General features: G+C 47.0%; 1 protein-coding gene across 30 annotated transcripts in view; it reads left to right on the plus strand.

Annotated features, from left to right (window-relative positions):
* The window catches only part of ZNF532 (zinc finger protein 532), a 106,911-nt gene that overhangs the window by 43,527 nt on the left and 49,246 nt on the right, over positions 1-14,138 (plus strand). For all 30 annotated transcript variants that reach the window (XM_072757992.1, XM_072758002.1, XM_072757998.1 and 27 more), the window contains one exon: positions 6,200-8,562. In XM_072757992.1, coding sequence (XP_072614093.1) covers positions 6,217-8,562 — 2,346 coding nt within the window. In that variant the 5' untranslated portion in view covers positions 6,200-6,216. The remainder of the gene's footprint in view (positions 1-6,199; positions 8,563-14,138) is intronic.

Genomic DNA, 14,138 nt, shown 5'->3' on the forward strand with positions numbered 1-14,138 from the left:
GGGTGGCTTGGTTCATTTAGCCTCCAACCCTTTCTTTTCTTTTTTCTTTTCCTTTTCTTTTTTTTCCTTCTTCTCCTTCTCCTTTTTCTTCTTCTCCTCCTCCTCCTTCTGTTGCTTCTTCCTCTTCCTCCTCCTCTTTCTCTTCCTTCTCCTCCTCCTCCTCACAGAGAGAGAGAGAGAGGGGGGAAACAATCTTAAGCAGACTTCATGCCCAGTGCAGAGCCCAACGCAGGGCTTGATCTCATCACCCTGAGATCATGACCTGAGCCGAAATCAAGAGTTGGACACTTAAATGACTGAGCCATGCATATACCCCAAGCCTCGTCTCTTGATTTCAGCTCAGGTCGTGATCTCAGGGTCATGAGTTCAAGCCTGCATTGGGCTCCATGCTGGGCTTAGAGCTTACTTAAAAAAAAAAGAGGGACATTTTTTATATTGGAAGGAAAGATAAGAAAGTTAGAAATATGAGTTAGATTCACAACTGTATTGAATTATTTCTTCAAAAAGGACTTCAGTGTCCAGACAGTTCTAGAAAATAGTGACAAATACAGTGCCCCCCAGAGAAGAACAGAACTTGTATCATTTACGGTTGTTTACTAAAAGTTTGTGTAAGACTGTCAAAGTGGTCAATATATATATACTACGTTTTTCTTTAGGATTATTAGGATTTAGAGTGTATTGATTTTTCATATAAGAAAATGTTAGTTTCTCCATTTAAATGGCGAATCTGATATGTGTTCACTACTCACATTGACCTTCGCATGTTCATTTCGGAGGCAGAACCTTGGCGGGGTCAGGCCTGAAGTTAGGCTGGTTAAGCAGGGCAGGCACGTCTGGGGGAAGATCTGAAGTTAGCATTTGCCGGGTGAGTGACACCTGAGCCCTTGATGCTGCTGGCCTCTAGTTTAAAATTGGGAAACAATCCACGAAAAGCAGTTTGTTTTATTGCAAAGTATAAGAGGTATGATTAAGGGAGGTGAATAGTTTTTTCTTAAGTTTTTCTTTGGACTCGATAACTTGACTTTTGCCAACAAAGACGAAATAGCTTTCTGTAATTTTAAGAGGCTTTGGTAAGAAAGGAAATGTTTTGTCTGTGTCATAGGAGAGAACAAAGTGATCACGTGACAGACTCGCGTTCTTTTCATTGCTGTTCTGTAAACGGGCCTAGCACCCTCCACCCCCCATATTTCCAATGTCTCTGGGTGAAAGGACCTTCTGCATTAAGCACAAATGCTGTTAGTGAATCATAGTTTATTTATGTGGGGTTTAGTTTTAAATTAAAAGACTGTTAGTGCCTTTGAAGGAAGGTATATTTTATGGAGTACAAATGAAATGGAAGACACTGTTACAACTACAGCTAATTGTGCCTGAAGATCAAGCTGTCCAGGGAAAGAGCAGCTAAAGTGAGCTCTCTATTATCTTTTATTTTTTTTATTTTTTCTATTATCTTTTAAAGAAGAAGACTGAAATTTACGTTTGTAATGTTTTCAAAACAGCACTTTGAGATTGGGGTGAAAAATGGACAGAAAACTTTCAAACGTAAACATTCCTCTCTATACTTGATATAACTGGGGAATGGGTGTTAAACACGGTCCCCCCTCCCCCCAAGAGGAGAATTTGCCCTTGCCTTCCAGAATGCGGTAAGGGAACGTGTTATAGGACAGTGTGATTGTGGGTATGAAAAACATTTCTGGAAACCAGAAAAAGAAGTGTGGAGTTACAGAGAACAGTATTCATTACATTGGTTCCACAGCCCTGCAGAGACAGGTCCACCCACCCAGTGATGCTAGGTCTCAGGCCCGGCCATACGGTGTCCTCTGCGTGGGCTTTGCACTCAGGCTTTCATGCCTGTCTTACATCTTCCACCTTCCATTTGAATTCCTTCAGGTGAACGGGGAGGGCTGACTCATAGTTTTCAAAATCACTGCTGACCTTAACCCTCTTCAAATGTCCCATTTAAAAAATAAAAAAATATATTTTATTTATTTGAGAGAGAGTGAGTGTGTGTGCAATGGGGGAGGGGCAGAGGGAGTGGGAGAAGCAGCAGGGAACCCGATGCCCGGGCTCAATCCCAGGACTCTTGGATCATGACCTGAGCCGAAGGCAGACACTTAAGTGACTGAGCCACTCACGCGCCCAGAAATGTCCCATCATTTTACCAGCAAGTCCACCCTCTTCCCACAAGAGAAAGTGTCAACCTTAGGTTGACCCAGAGGAACAGGAGAGGGGTGTGTGTGGCCACATTACTTACTCCAGCATCGGGAATATTTTCTCAGCCCTTGGGGGCATTTGCAAGGTTGGGGTTTTCCAAGCTTTTACTCTCTGGTCTAGTTGGGCAGATTGGAAAAGATGTGGGCGGCGTGGTGGGCACTGTCCTGCCACTGCCAGTGATTTGATGCTACTGCTACAGTGCGTGAGTCCCTGTGGGTTGATAAGTCAGGCGGGTCCCTGTCGTGTCACCAGGAGAGGAAGCTGATAAGATTCATTTATTAATCTTCCACGTATTCATAAGAGTACGTGCCAGTTGGACTGCGGATCCGGGCTGTCAGTTGCTCAACAGGCTTTGTTTTATGTGAGATCTTTTATCATTTCTTGTGGTTGTGTGTCCTGGGCCTACCACCCGTGAGTCTTTGAATGGCCTTTTATGTTCTTTTTGTTCCTGAACCCAGTGCCCTCTGGAATGAGTGATGTGAAACTGGATGATGTCTTTTGCTCACTCACATGGCAAGGAAAGGGCACATGACATATATCCGGTGTCACTGCAAAGAAAGGATGGAGAGACTTAGGCAGAGCCCATCTTCCCCCCGGGAACATTTAGAGCCTGGGTCCAAGCTTTGGATAGGTGGGGGCTTAAACAAAATAACTTTCAGTGTTTCAACTCTTTTCAGACTTTTTCAACTCTGGTGGGAGTTGGGCAATAGTTTGTGATTCTGTGTCTTGAGCTCTCTAAAAACCACGATCTACAAACTTGGATCAACACAGTTGGTAGAGATTGACCACAGGGGCTGGATGCTTTGCAAATGGTGATTGTATTTTCTTAGTTTTTACCTATTTATTTTTTAGAATCTTATTTATTTATTTGAGAGAGAGCGAGCATGCGTGCACAAGCAGGGGCAGGAGCAGAGGGAGAAAGAAGCAGACTCCCCACTGAGCAGGGAGCCTGATGCGGGACTCGATCCCAGGACCTCGAGATCATGACCTGAGCTGAAGGCAGATGCTTAACCGACTGAGTCCCCCAGGTGCCCCTGTTAATGGTGACTTTATTGTCAGGTTTCACTTATAACTGCCATATGCTGCTTAATAAAAGTAGTGACATTCAGGGATTGTTCCTAAGGGGGTGGACTCTTGCGTGGGTACCATCTGACAGATGGATTTTTCATTCCTCATATTTTGAAGTTTAGATGTTAGATTTCATTCTAAAAAGAAAATCCTAATCAGGGACTTGGCACTGAGTATAACTCATCAGGGATATTTTCACAACAATATCCACTTCGAAGTGTTGATGTTTTCTTTGCTCCACATGTCTTTTCTGGGCTGTGGTTTGATGCTGGGGGTACGTTATTCCCTGTGGGATCCCTCAGGCACCTGGCTGAGGGAATGGTGGACCCGGGTATAGTCTCTTGATGCTAGGCAAACCATCTAGGGAAAAGCATGTGTGACTTCTGTAGTTCTATACTAACCGAGCCATAGGTGAACGGAAGGTCCTGTTGAACCAAGCATGCCTATTTCATCTTTTTTTTTTTTTTTTAAGATTTTATTTATTCATGAGAGAGAGCGAGAGAGAGAGAGAGAGAGAGAGAGAGGCAGGCAGAGACACAGGCAGAGGGAGAAGCAGGCCCTATGCAGGGAGCCTGATGTGGGACTCAATCCCGGGTCTCCAGGATCACGCCATGGGCCGTGGCGGCACTAAAGCACTGAGCCACCCGGGCTGCCCTCATTTCATCTTTAATGCTGGTTTTTCCCATCCAAATAATTAGAAGTGTTTGTGTCCTGCAGTTGGTGACCAAGCTGAGGAGGGTGTGTGAGCACCCGCTGGTGGATTGGAGTTATGTGCGTTTCCACCAGTATGCATGTTGTCGCCTCAGTAGAAACCCTTACCTTGACCCCGTATAGTTTACAGATTGTACGAAATGAAAAATCATTTTATACTTTTGTAAAATGTGGGAAATAATTTTCCAGTGATTTAAAGCAGATTTAAAGAAGGAATAGTAGTAAGTCCTGGAGATGAAAGAGTCTTAGGAATCCATATCTACAAATCAGCGAGGCTGGTTCTTGCCCTGAAAGTTGCCTAAAGTCAGCCGTAACCCTCTTGCCTTCCAACACTGATTTTTGCTTGCTGTTTTCCTTGTCTTCCTGACTGCTTGCCTCCCTCCACTGCAGAAAGAAGGAATAGGCCCCGAGAGATCCTCCCTCACCTTCTGAGGGTCCCAGAGCTAGTGAGCGACAGAGCGAGGCCTAGGCCCGTCCTTCTGAGAAGGCCAGGGTGGTGGCCCCTGACTCATGATGTGTTTGTTAGCCATGTGGCGTTTATGGCACAAAGGTGATTGAGACATTGCCATCTTCAGTCAGCTGATGGGCTAGTAGTTACAAGGAGACAGGTATACACACGTGTGGTGCTGCATTCCAGAAGATAATAGGAATGCAGGTGGCGTGCTTTGGGGTTCGTGCAGGTGAAAGATCTCCCCTGTGGTGGAGTTTCACCTGATGGCCACAATCCTGTGTCCTCTGCAGGTGGGGCGAAGGGTGCCCTCTAGAGACTCCAAGCATTTCATGTGTTTATAATCCTTCATCACAGTAATAGCTGTGACTGTCTATTTTCCCAAGACTCTCGGTCCTCCTCGGGTTTTGCCGACATTAATGGGGGCCCCTCACAAAACGTTCCCCACCCCGATCCGGCCCCGGTGCAGGGAACCCCTGCCTTCTCCCAGGCTCTGCTGTGCCCTCGAGCCCATGTTGCTACATGCTGAGAGCTGTGTCAATGGCAGGGCCATTCTCAGCTGCCACAGCCACTTGGACAACAAGTGTGTTGGATGAGTGGCAATTAGGAAATGGCCACGTGTCACCTTAACCACTTAAAGCACTGAACCAGGGAGGGAGAAGGAAGCGATGCTGTATGTTTCTACCAGGAGAGTATTTTTTTCCCTGACATAATAGAGAAAATTAGGGTTAAATAAAAACTGATAGTGTAAGCTTCTTAGGAATTTGTTTTTTCTTTTTTTCTTTTTTAAATCTCAGGAGGATGGGATCCCTGGGTGGCTCAGCAGTTTAGCACCTGCCCTTGGCCCAGGGTTTGGTCCTGGAGTCCCAGGATTGAATCCCATATCAGACTCCTTGCATGGAGCCTGCTTCTCCCTCTGCCTGTATCTCTGCTTCTCTCCTTCTCTCTCTGTCTCTCATGAATAAATAAATAAAAATCTAAAAAAAGAAAAAAGAAAAAAAACTCAGGTGCAACTTTACTAGCAGTAGCTACCCCGTGGTGGGTTGGGATGCTCGTTTGTGATGTGGGTGAACTGAAATCTCTCTATTGGTTTTTTGATTGTCCCATATTCCTTTTAATGTGATAGGCCGAATGTGATGGCGACCATAATAACGCTAATTTTGCCAGTAGAATTGAATGCTGTAGAGGTTAAAAGAGGTTTGGGAGTTGCTTTTTGTGAAAACTGTGCGATGAATCCAGTTGATATATGACAAATGTTCTGGCCGTTACACCAAAGCCTGTTTTTCGTGCCGTGCTGGTTCCAGTCCACTTCATTCTTGTTAGAGAGGTGTCCTGCTGGGGATCCCTGGGTGGCTCAGCAGTTTAGCACCGCTTTCGGCCCAGGGCGTGGTCCTGGAGTCCCGGGGTCGAGTCCCACGTCGGGCTCCCTGCATGGAGCCTGCTTCTCCCCCTGCCTGTGTCTACTTTTCTCTCTCTCTCTCTCTGTGTCTCTCATGAATAAATAAATAAAATCTTAAAAAAAAAGAGAGGTGTCCTGCTGCTGGTGCTGTATAGCACTTGGGGGAAATTTAGCTCGAAGCTGCTATACGTGTGGCCTGGTGTGTGTGTTCGCTCAGAGTTTCCTGGCTGTAAGACGCGTACACTTACCAACCTGCTCTTTCTTGCGCGTCATCACCGTGTTCGTGTAAGTCCCAGAGGGGTGTGTATCCCATCCTGACAGAGTGCTCGTTGCTGATGGAAGTGTTTGTGTTCGTTTGACAGAACATCTGACCAAATCCATGACCATGGGGGATATGAAGACCCCGGACTTCGATGACCTCCTGGCAGCATTTGACATCCCAGATATGGTCGATCCGAAAGCGGCTATTGAGTCTGCGCACGATGAGCAGGAAAGCCACATCAAGCAGAACGCGCACGGAGACGAGGACTCCCACACGCCCTCCTCTTCCGACGTGGGCGTCAGTGTCATCGTGAAGAACGTTCGGAACATCGATTCCTCCGAGGGCGCGGAGAAGGACGGCCACAATCCCACCGGCAACGGCCTACACAACGGCTTTCTCACCGCGTCCTCTCTGGACAGTTACGGCAAAGACGGAGCCAAGTCCTCGAAAGGAGAGGCGCCTACCTCAGAGGTGACTTTGAAAGACTCCACGTTCAGCCAGTTTAGCCCCATCTCCAGCGCTGAGGAGTTTGACGACGACGAGAAGATAGAAGTGGACGACCCCCCGGACAAGGAGGACGTGCGTTCCGGCTTCCGGTCGAACGTGTTGACGGGGTCGTCCGCCCAGCAGGACTACGACAAGCCCAAGGCGCTCGGAGGGGACGGCGTGAGCAAAACTGGAATCTCTCCTGCGGGCAACCTAGAGAAAAACAGAGCTGTTAAGAGGGAAACGGAAACAAATTCCATAAATCTGAGTGTTTACGAACCCTTTAAAGCCAGAAAAGCAGAGGATAAGCTAAAGGAAAACTCTGAAAAGGTGCTTGAAAACCGGGCGCACGACGGGAAGCCGAGCTCGGAGAAGAGTGAGCCCGGCCTCGGCGGCCTCGCGCTGTCGAGGTCCAAGCCGTCGTCCAAGTTGTCCTCGTGTATAGCCGCGATCGCAGCCCTGAGTGCTAAGAAGGCTGCCTCCGACTCCTGCAAGGAACCGGTGGCCGACTCCCGGGGATCCTCTCCGTTACCTAAGGAAGCGAACGACAGTCCCAGGGCCATGGAAAAGTCTCCTGAATCCCAGAGCCTCATCGACGGGACGAAGAAGGTGACCCTGAAGCAGCCGGATAGCCCCCGGAGCATCTCCAGTGAGAACAGCAGCAAGGGATCGCCGTCCTCTCCAGCAGGGTCGACACCAGCAATCCCCAAAGTCCGCATCAAGACCATTAAAACATCTTCTGGGGAAATAAAGCGAACAGTGACGAGGGTGTTGCCAGAGGTCGATCTCGACTCTGGAAAAAAGCCCTCGGAGCAGGCAGGCTCTGTGATGGCGTCTGTGACGTCCCTCCTGTCCTCGCCGGCTTCGGCTGCCGTCCTCTCCTCCCCGCCCAGAGCACCTCTGCAGTCGGCGGTGGTCACCAACGCAGTCGCCCCTGCGGAGCTGACCCCCAAACAGGTCACCATTAAGCCCGTGGCAACTGCCTTCCTCCCGGTGTCTGCTGTCAAGACGGCGGGATCACAGGTCATCAATTTGAAGCTCGCCAACAACACGACGGTCAAAGCCACGGTCATATCTGCTGCCTCGGTTCAGAGCGCCAGCAGCGCCATCATCAAAGCCGCCAACGCCATCCAGCAGCAAACCGTTGTGGTGCCGGCATCCAGCCTGGCCAACGCCAAACTCGTGCCAAAGACTGTGCACCTCGCCAACCTTAACCTTCTGCCTCAGGGCGCCCAGGCCACCTCTGAGCTCCGCCAAGTGCTAACCAAACCTCAGCAGCAAATAAAGCAGGCAATAATCAATGCAGCAGCCTCGCAACCACCCAAAAAGGTGTCTCGAGTCCAGGTGGTGTCCTCCTTGCAGAGTTCCGTGGTGGAAGCTTTCAACAAGGTGCTGAGCAGCGTCAACCCAGTCCCAGTTTACATCCCCAACCTCAGTCCTCCTGCCAACGCAGGCATCACGTTACCAACCCGCGGGTACAAGTGCTTGGAGTGCGGGGACTCCTTTGCCCTCGAAAAGAGCCTGACCCAACACTACGACCGACGCAGCGTGCGCATCGAAGTAACGTGTAACCACTGTACAAAAAACCTCGTTTTTTACAACAAGTGCAGTCTCCTTTCCCATGCCCGCGGGCATAAGGAAAAGGGGGTTGTGATGCAGTGCTCCCACTTGATCTTAAAGCCAGTCCCAGCTGATCAAATGATTGTCTCTCCATCAAGCAATACTTCCACGTCGTCGTCTGCTCTTCCAAGCTCCGTGGGCGCCAGCACACACACTGTAACGAAAATTCAGTCTGGCATAACGGGGACAGTAATATCCGCTCCCTCCAGCACACCCATCATTCCAGCTATGCCTCTAGATGAAGACCCATCCAAGCTCTGTAGGCATAGTCTGAAATGTTTGGAGTGTAACGAAGTTTTCCAGGATGAGACGTCGCTGGCTACACACTTCCAGCAGGCTGCAGATACGAGTGGACAAGTAGAGTATCACTTACATTTTGGTGTTTCGGTGATGAATCTGTAGACATGAGTGCTCTATACAAAGCCCTCTGTTTCAGGGGTGGGAGCTCAGCTAAATGGGTGTGTGTGCATGATGTGTGAAAGAAAGGATTGTTTTCATAGACTTGAATGAACAATGTTGAAATGGGAGTCTTATTTTAAAAACAATTTTTTTGGAAGGTGATCTTTGTTTCCTTTTTCTTTTTTAGACAAACTCTATGTACCAGTTGAGTTATGGAGCCTTAGACTTAGATAAACGAGTTAGTAGGTGATTTGTCACTGGTGTCCATATGTGGGCAGTCTGAGATCTGGCTAATGCCGTTGTATTGGGTGTTCACATCAGGTCACATCACCAGTATTCCTAAGCTGTCTACAACAGTTTTGGGATTTAAAAAAAAAAATTCCTGTTGTTATTTAGAATTACTGTCTTGTATAGTTAAACAGTTAAACAGACTTATTTGGTACTCAGTTATGTGGTGTGCCTACTTCACGATATTGGTCTGGAAGTATGTTCAGTAATAGTCCTCAGTGCAATGAATTTACGCTACAAATGGAAAGCCACCTCCATTTGAATAGAATACCTTTGCATTTCTTTGCAGGGTTTTTTGTTGTTTTTTTTTTTGTTTTTTGAGTGAAGTGTAGGTTGATGCTGGTGAAGTATATGTCACAATGGGTTAATGCTGGTGAAGTTCGTGTCAGTCCTTCTATCTTCTCTCATTTGCTGTTCTCCAGGAGGCACCATTTGGCCAATAGATCAGTGTGTTTTACAGATATATGATACTTATCGTTTGGAAGAAACTGGACATGTCGAAGGAACCAGATTCAAGCTAGAGAGACCATATGATTTATTGTCTAAAGTAGATAACTCGTCAAATTGGAAGGGGGGGTTGCTAGTTTGAGCTAGTATACTCTGGTTCGAGTTTCTGTTTGTGAAGACCCAGCAGTGAGCCAATCTTTGCTTTATTTGCCTCTGTACCTTGCTAACCAGGGGGTTGATGCTGCAGTCCAGATGTCTGGTAGTTTTGCCAGGATCAGTTCCTCAAGCGCGAACAGTTTTTGGTGGGATCTTGAGTTTGGGGACCGAAAGATCAAGAATACCTCGATATTTTTTTTTCTTTGGATTTTCAGTTTAGTGGCGATGGAAATGATAGTTCTGAGAGCATTCTTGCATCATTGGATGCTAAATGTTTCATTGGCTGGGACAGTGGAACACTTAGCAGAGTGGCCAGCTAGTTCAGGAAGGCGGAGATTGGCATGCTCTTCTAGTGTATCCTGGTGACAGGGCTTGGGTTCTTTCAGGTGCCCTCTTAACCTTGTCACGGCTTCATCAGAAAGATAATATTTCTTCTCATCTCCAAAGGATGCAGTTAAAAGAAAAGCTATTTCTTCCATTCAGTTTGTTGTGTGGCCTGGTTTCACCGTCTGCTGGTGTTCCGCATGGGATGGTGGACCAGGTCCTGGCTTCGGGGCGCTCTCCCCGCCTCTGTCTCGTGTGCGCTGCTCACTAGCTGGCATTTTGAGCTGCCCGCCCATAGTCTGTTCTCTTTGGGGTCTCTTCTTGTCCAGGAAGGAGAAAGGACATGGGCACACAGGATATTTCCTTCCTCCACGGATTGCCTAGCTTTGGTTCTTTGTTGACCGTCCAGGCTCAACAGCCAAACCAGAGTCAGATTAAGGCGGAGGTTGCCCTCAGGGAAGGAGCGTAGCATCATTTCTCGTGTGTGTGGCTGCTTTGCCTTGACTTTCGCCTTTTGCTGGGACGAGTGTACAGTGTGGCTCGCCCGTTTCACCTGGCACGCTTAAGAGTGGTTCATGGCAGAGTAACGTTGACTCTAGGGCCAACTGGATGTCGAGCCAGACACCTCGCCCTGCCTCCCAGGCACGGCCGGATGGCAACACAAACGTGCCCCCTGCTGTGCCCTCCCTGTTCCCCACTTCTCCTTGTTTTACTGGAGTCCTTGCCCAGAACGCTGCCCACCACCTCCCATAATTTTCCTACTTCTCAGACTGGGCCAGAGGAGGGTTCTCTTGCAGACCAGCGGGCAGCCTGGCCCCTCGCCCAGCAGCCCAGCCTGCGTGGCTCTCAGTGGGAGGGCTGCCACTTCGCCAGCACGCACTTTAATCACGCCAACCCCAAGTCTCTCCCCCTGTCCAGGATGTTGGTAGGATCCGTGTGGCTCTTGCCCTACCAGCCTGGGGTGTCGTGGAAACTGAGGGGGGGCGTCCTCCCCCATTGCAGTTCCGGGTGTGGCATCAGGTAATGGTGGGTGGTGGAGGTGGGGCCGAAGACCGGGAGAGCAGAAGAGAGAAAGGAAGAATTGTTCATCTTCTCCAGTTTGCCGTTCACGTGGCCATCACACACCTTACAGTTTGTGGACTTAAATCCAATTGGGAAGAAAATCTACCTATGTGAACTGTTCCCTCCCTGCGGGTGGCACTTAAAACCCTCCCGTCTTCCAACAAACTGTAGAAGCCGGACTGGTGGCCTCTCAAGCACCAGTCTTTCTCGGACCCATCTTTCCTCTGGTCTAGCACAGTCAGGTAGTTAAGACCTTACTTTCCATTGCTCTGTGGACTTCCCCATTCTTGGTAAGACATTGGTGAACCGAGAGAGTGGACTCCCTCCCCTTTGTCACCACCCACTATGGCCTCCCGCTCGAGCTTTCCTGAGCTTTCCTGAGCTTTCCTGAGCTTTCCTGAGCTTTCCTGAGCTCTCCTCTGGCAGGGTCCCTAGGTGTGCGGAGTAGTGTTAGTTAAGTTAGGGAACCGTCCACAGTGGATGCCTGTGCGGACCCTGCTGCCACTGTTGGTTCTGAAGGTTAAAGAATGTGATGTTGGGGCCCCAGCAGGACTAACGGGCCCACCACCCTCCCTCATTGCCTGCCAGCTTTGGACTGTACCAGGCCCAGAGAAAGGACTAGGCCTCCTGGCAATGGGCTGTTCTTCCTGCCTGCTTTCCTCCCAGCGTCCCTCCCTTCCTCCTTCCTGCCCGCCTCCACTTGGAATCACCATAATCATGTAAAAACTTTTCCTGATAATGCCGCAGTGTTCTGGGTCCTCCTTATCAAATCACTGAATTTTTAAAATTAAAACTTTTTATTTTGACATAATTTTAGATTCATGTAAGACATAGTACAGAGATCCTGGGTACCCTTTTTTTTCATTTCCCCCAGTACTACACTTTGTAAAACTGTAGAACAGTATCATAACCAGGATATCGACACCGGTGCACTGAGTCTGCGGAATATTTCTACAACCGCAGGGATCTCTCCGATTGCTTAGCCACCCCTACCCGCTTCTGAACCCCCCAGCAGCCACTAGTCTGTTCTCCATTTTTATGGACTGTTGTTATTTCAGGAATGCTTTGTAAATGGAGCCATACCATATGTAATCTATGGGAATTGGCTTTTGTACTCCGCGGGATTCCCTGGAGACTCATCCAGGCTGTGGCATGTACCAGTAGTCTGTTCTTTTAGATCACTGAGTAGTGTTCCATGTGAGCGGGTTCCACGGGGTATTTACCTTTCAGCTTTTGGAGGACAATCTGCACTGTTTCCAGCTTGGGGTAATTATGAATAAAGCTGCTCTAAACATTTGTGTACAGGTTTTTGTGTGAACCCACATTTAAGTTTGCTGGGTTAAATGCCCAAATGGAGAGTTGCTGGGTCATATGATAGTTGCATGTTTATGTTTTTAAGAAACACTTTGCTAGAGTGGCCGAACCATTTTATATTGCACAGGCAGTGTATGGGTGACCCGGTTTCTCTGCGTCTTTGCCGGCTTTTGTTGGTGGTATTTTCCATTTAGTCATTTTGGTAGGTGTGTGGTAGCTGCAGACTTCATTTGCAGTTCTCCAGTAACAAAGGATGTAGAACATCTCTTTCCACATGTTTATGTGTCCTCTTACATCCTTTCTGGTGAAATGTCTCCTTGTGTCTTTTACCCATTTTTCTAATTAGATCGCATGTGTGTTGTTAAACTGTTGCGTTTTAGGAGCTCTTGTATTCTAGACACTAGTCCTTTGTTGGGTGTGTGGTTGCAAGTCTTTTCTCCCAGTTGTGGCTTGTCTTTCCGGTTTTTAAAAACTTTTTTGGAAGTACTATTAAACCTCTGCATCTTTAAAATAGGTCTTTGGAAGAGCAAATGCTTTCAGTTCTGATGAAGTCCAGTGTATCTGTTTTCCCTTTTATAGCTCATACTTTTGGTGTCAAATCTGCTTTTTGCTCTAGATCCTGAAAATATTTTTCCTAAAAGTTCTGTAGTTTTAGTTTTTTATTTAAGCCCATGATCCATTTGGGTTAGTTTTTGTATAAGGTATGAGACGTATGCTGAGTTCTTTTATTGTTGTTTGTTTTCTCCATGCATGTCGTCTTCTTCTAAGACCATTTGTCTTTCCTCTGTTGAATTCCTTGGCACCTTTGTTGAGTATCAGTTGGACATATGTATATGTTTTTAAGTAAGCTCTATGCCCAATGTGGGGCTAAAACTCAACGACCCCAAGATCAAGAGTTGTACACTGTATGGACTAATCCAGCCAGGTGCTCCTCATTGGGCATATTTGTATGTGGCTATTTCTGGGTTGTGGGTTCTGTTCCGTTGATTTACATGTCTGTCCCTGTACCAGTTCTACACAGTCTTGATTATAGTAACTATAAAGTATCTTGAAATCCAGTACGTGATATGCCCAACTTTATTCTTTTTTCTCAAAGTAGTTATTTTTTCTAATTGAAGTATAGTTGACACTCAGACTTGTTTTTAGCTATTCTAGTTCTTTTGCTTTTCCATATAAATTTTAGAATAGTCTTGTCTATATCTACAAAATCTGGGATTTTGATAGGAATTAAATTTAAACCTGTATATGAGTTTGGGGAGAATCAATATCTCTACTATGTTGAGTCTTTCAGTTCATGAACATGGAATGTCTATTTGTTTATTTATTTGTTTATTTGAGTTTTTAAAATTTATTTGAGAGAGAGAGGAAGTGTGCATATGATCAAGGGGAGCAGTAGAGGGAGAGGGACAAGCATACGCCATGCTCAATCCCACAACTCTGAGAGCGTGACTTGAGCCTAAATCGAGTCAGACACTCAACAGAACCCAAGCTCCTCTCTCCATTTATCTAGATCTTTGATTTTCTTTTATTATTTTGTGCTTTTCATCATACAAGTCTTCTAAATGTCTTATCTTGCTCTTTTCTTGTTTCCTTCCTAACAATTGTAAATGGTATCGTATTTTTCTGTATTCATATGTTCATTGCTGATATGAAATACAGCTAATTTTTCTATATATATCACGTACTTCCTGACTTTGTTGTACTTGTTTATTGGATTCAGTATTGGGAGGATAGCTTACATTGAGTTTTCAGGTATTGAACCAGCCTTGCATCCCTGGAATGAATCCCACTTGGTCAGGCTGTAGTGAAAATTTTTTAAAAAAGATTTTATTTATTCATTCCTGAGAGGCAGAGACACTGGCAGAGGGAGAAGCAGGCTCCCTGCATGGAGCCCGATGCGGGACTTGATTCCAGGACCCTGGGATCACAACCTGAGCAAAGGC

Source organism: Vulpes vulpes, chromosome 5 (genome assembly GCF_048418805.1).
Source record: "Vulpes vulpes isolate BD-2025 chromosome 5, VulVul3, whole genome shotgun sequence".
Classification (NCBI taxonomy): domain Eukaryota; kingdom Metazoa; phylum Chordata; class Mammalia; order Carnivora; family Canidae; genus Vulpes; species Vulpes vulpes.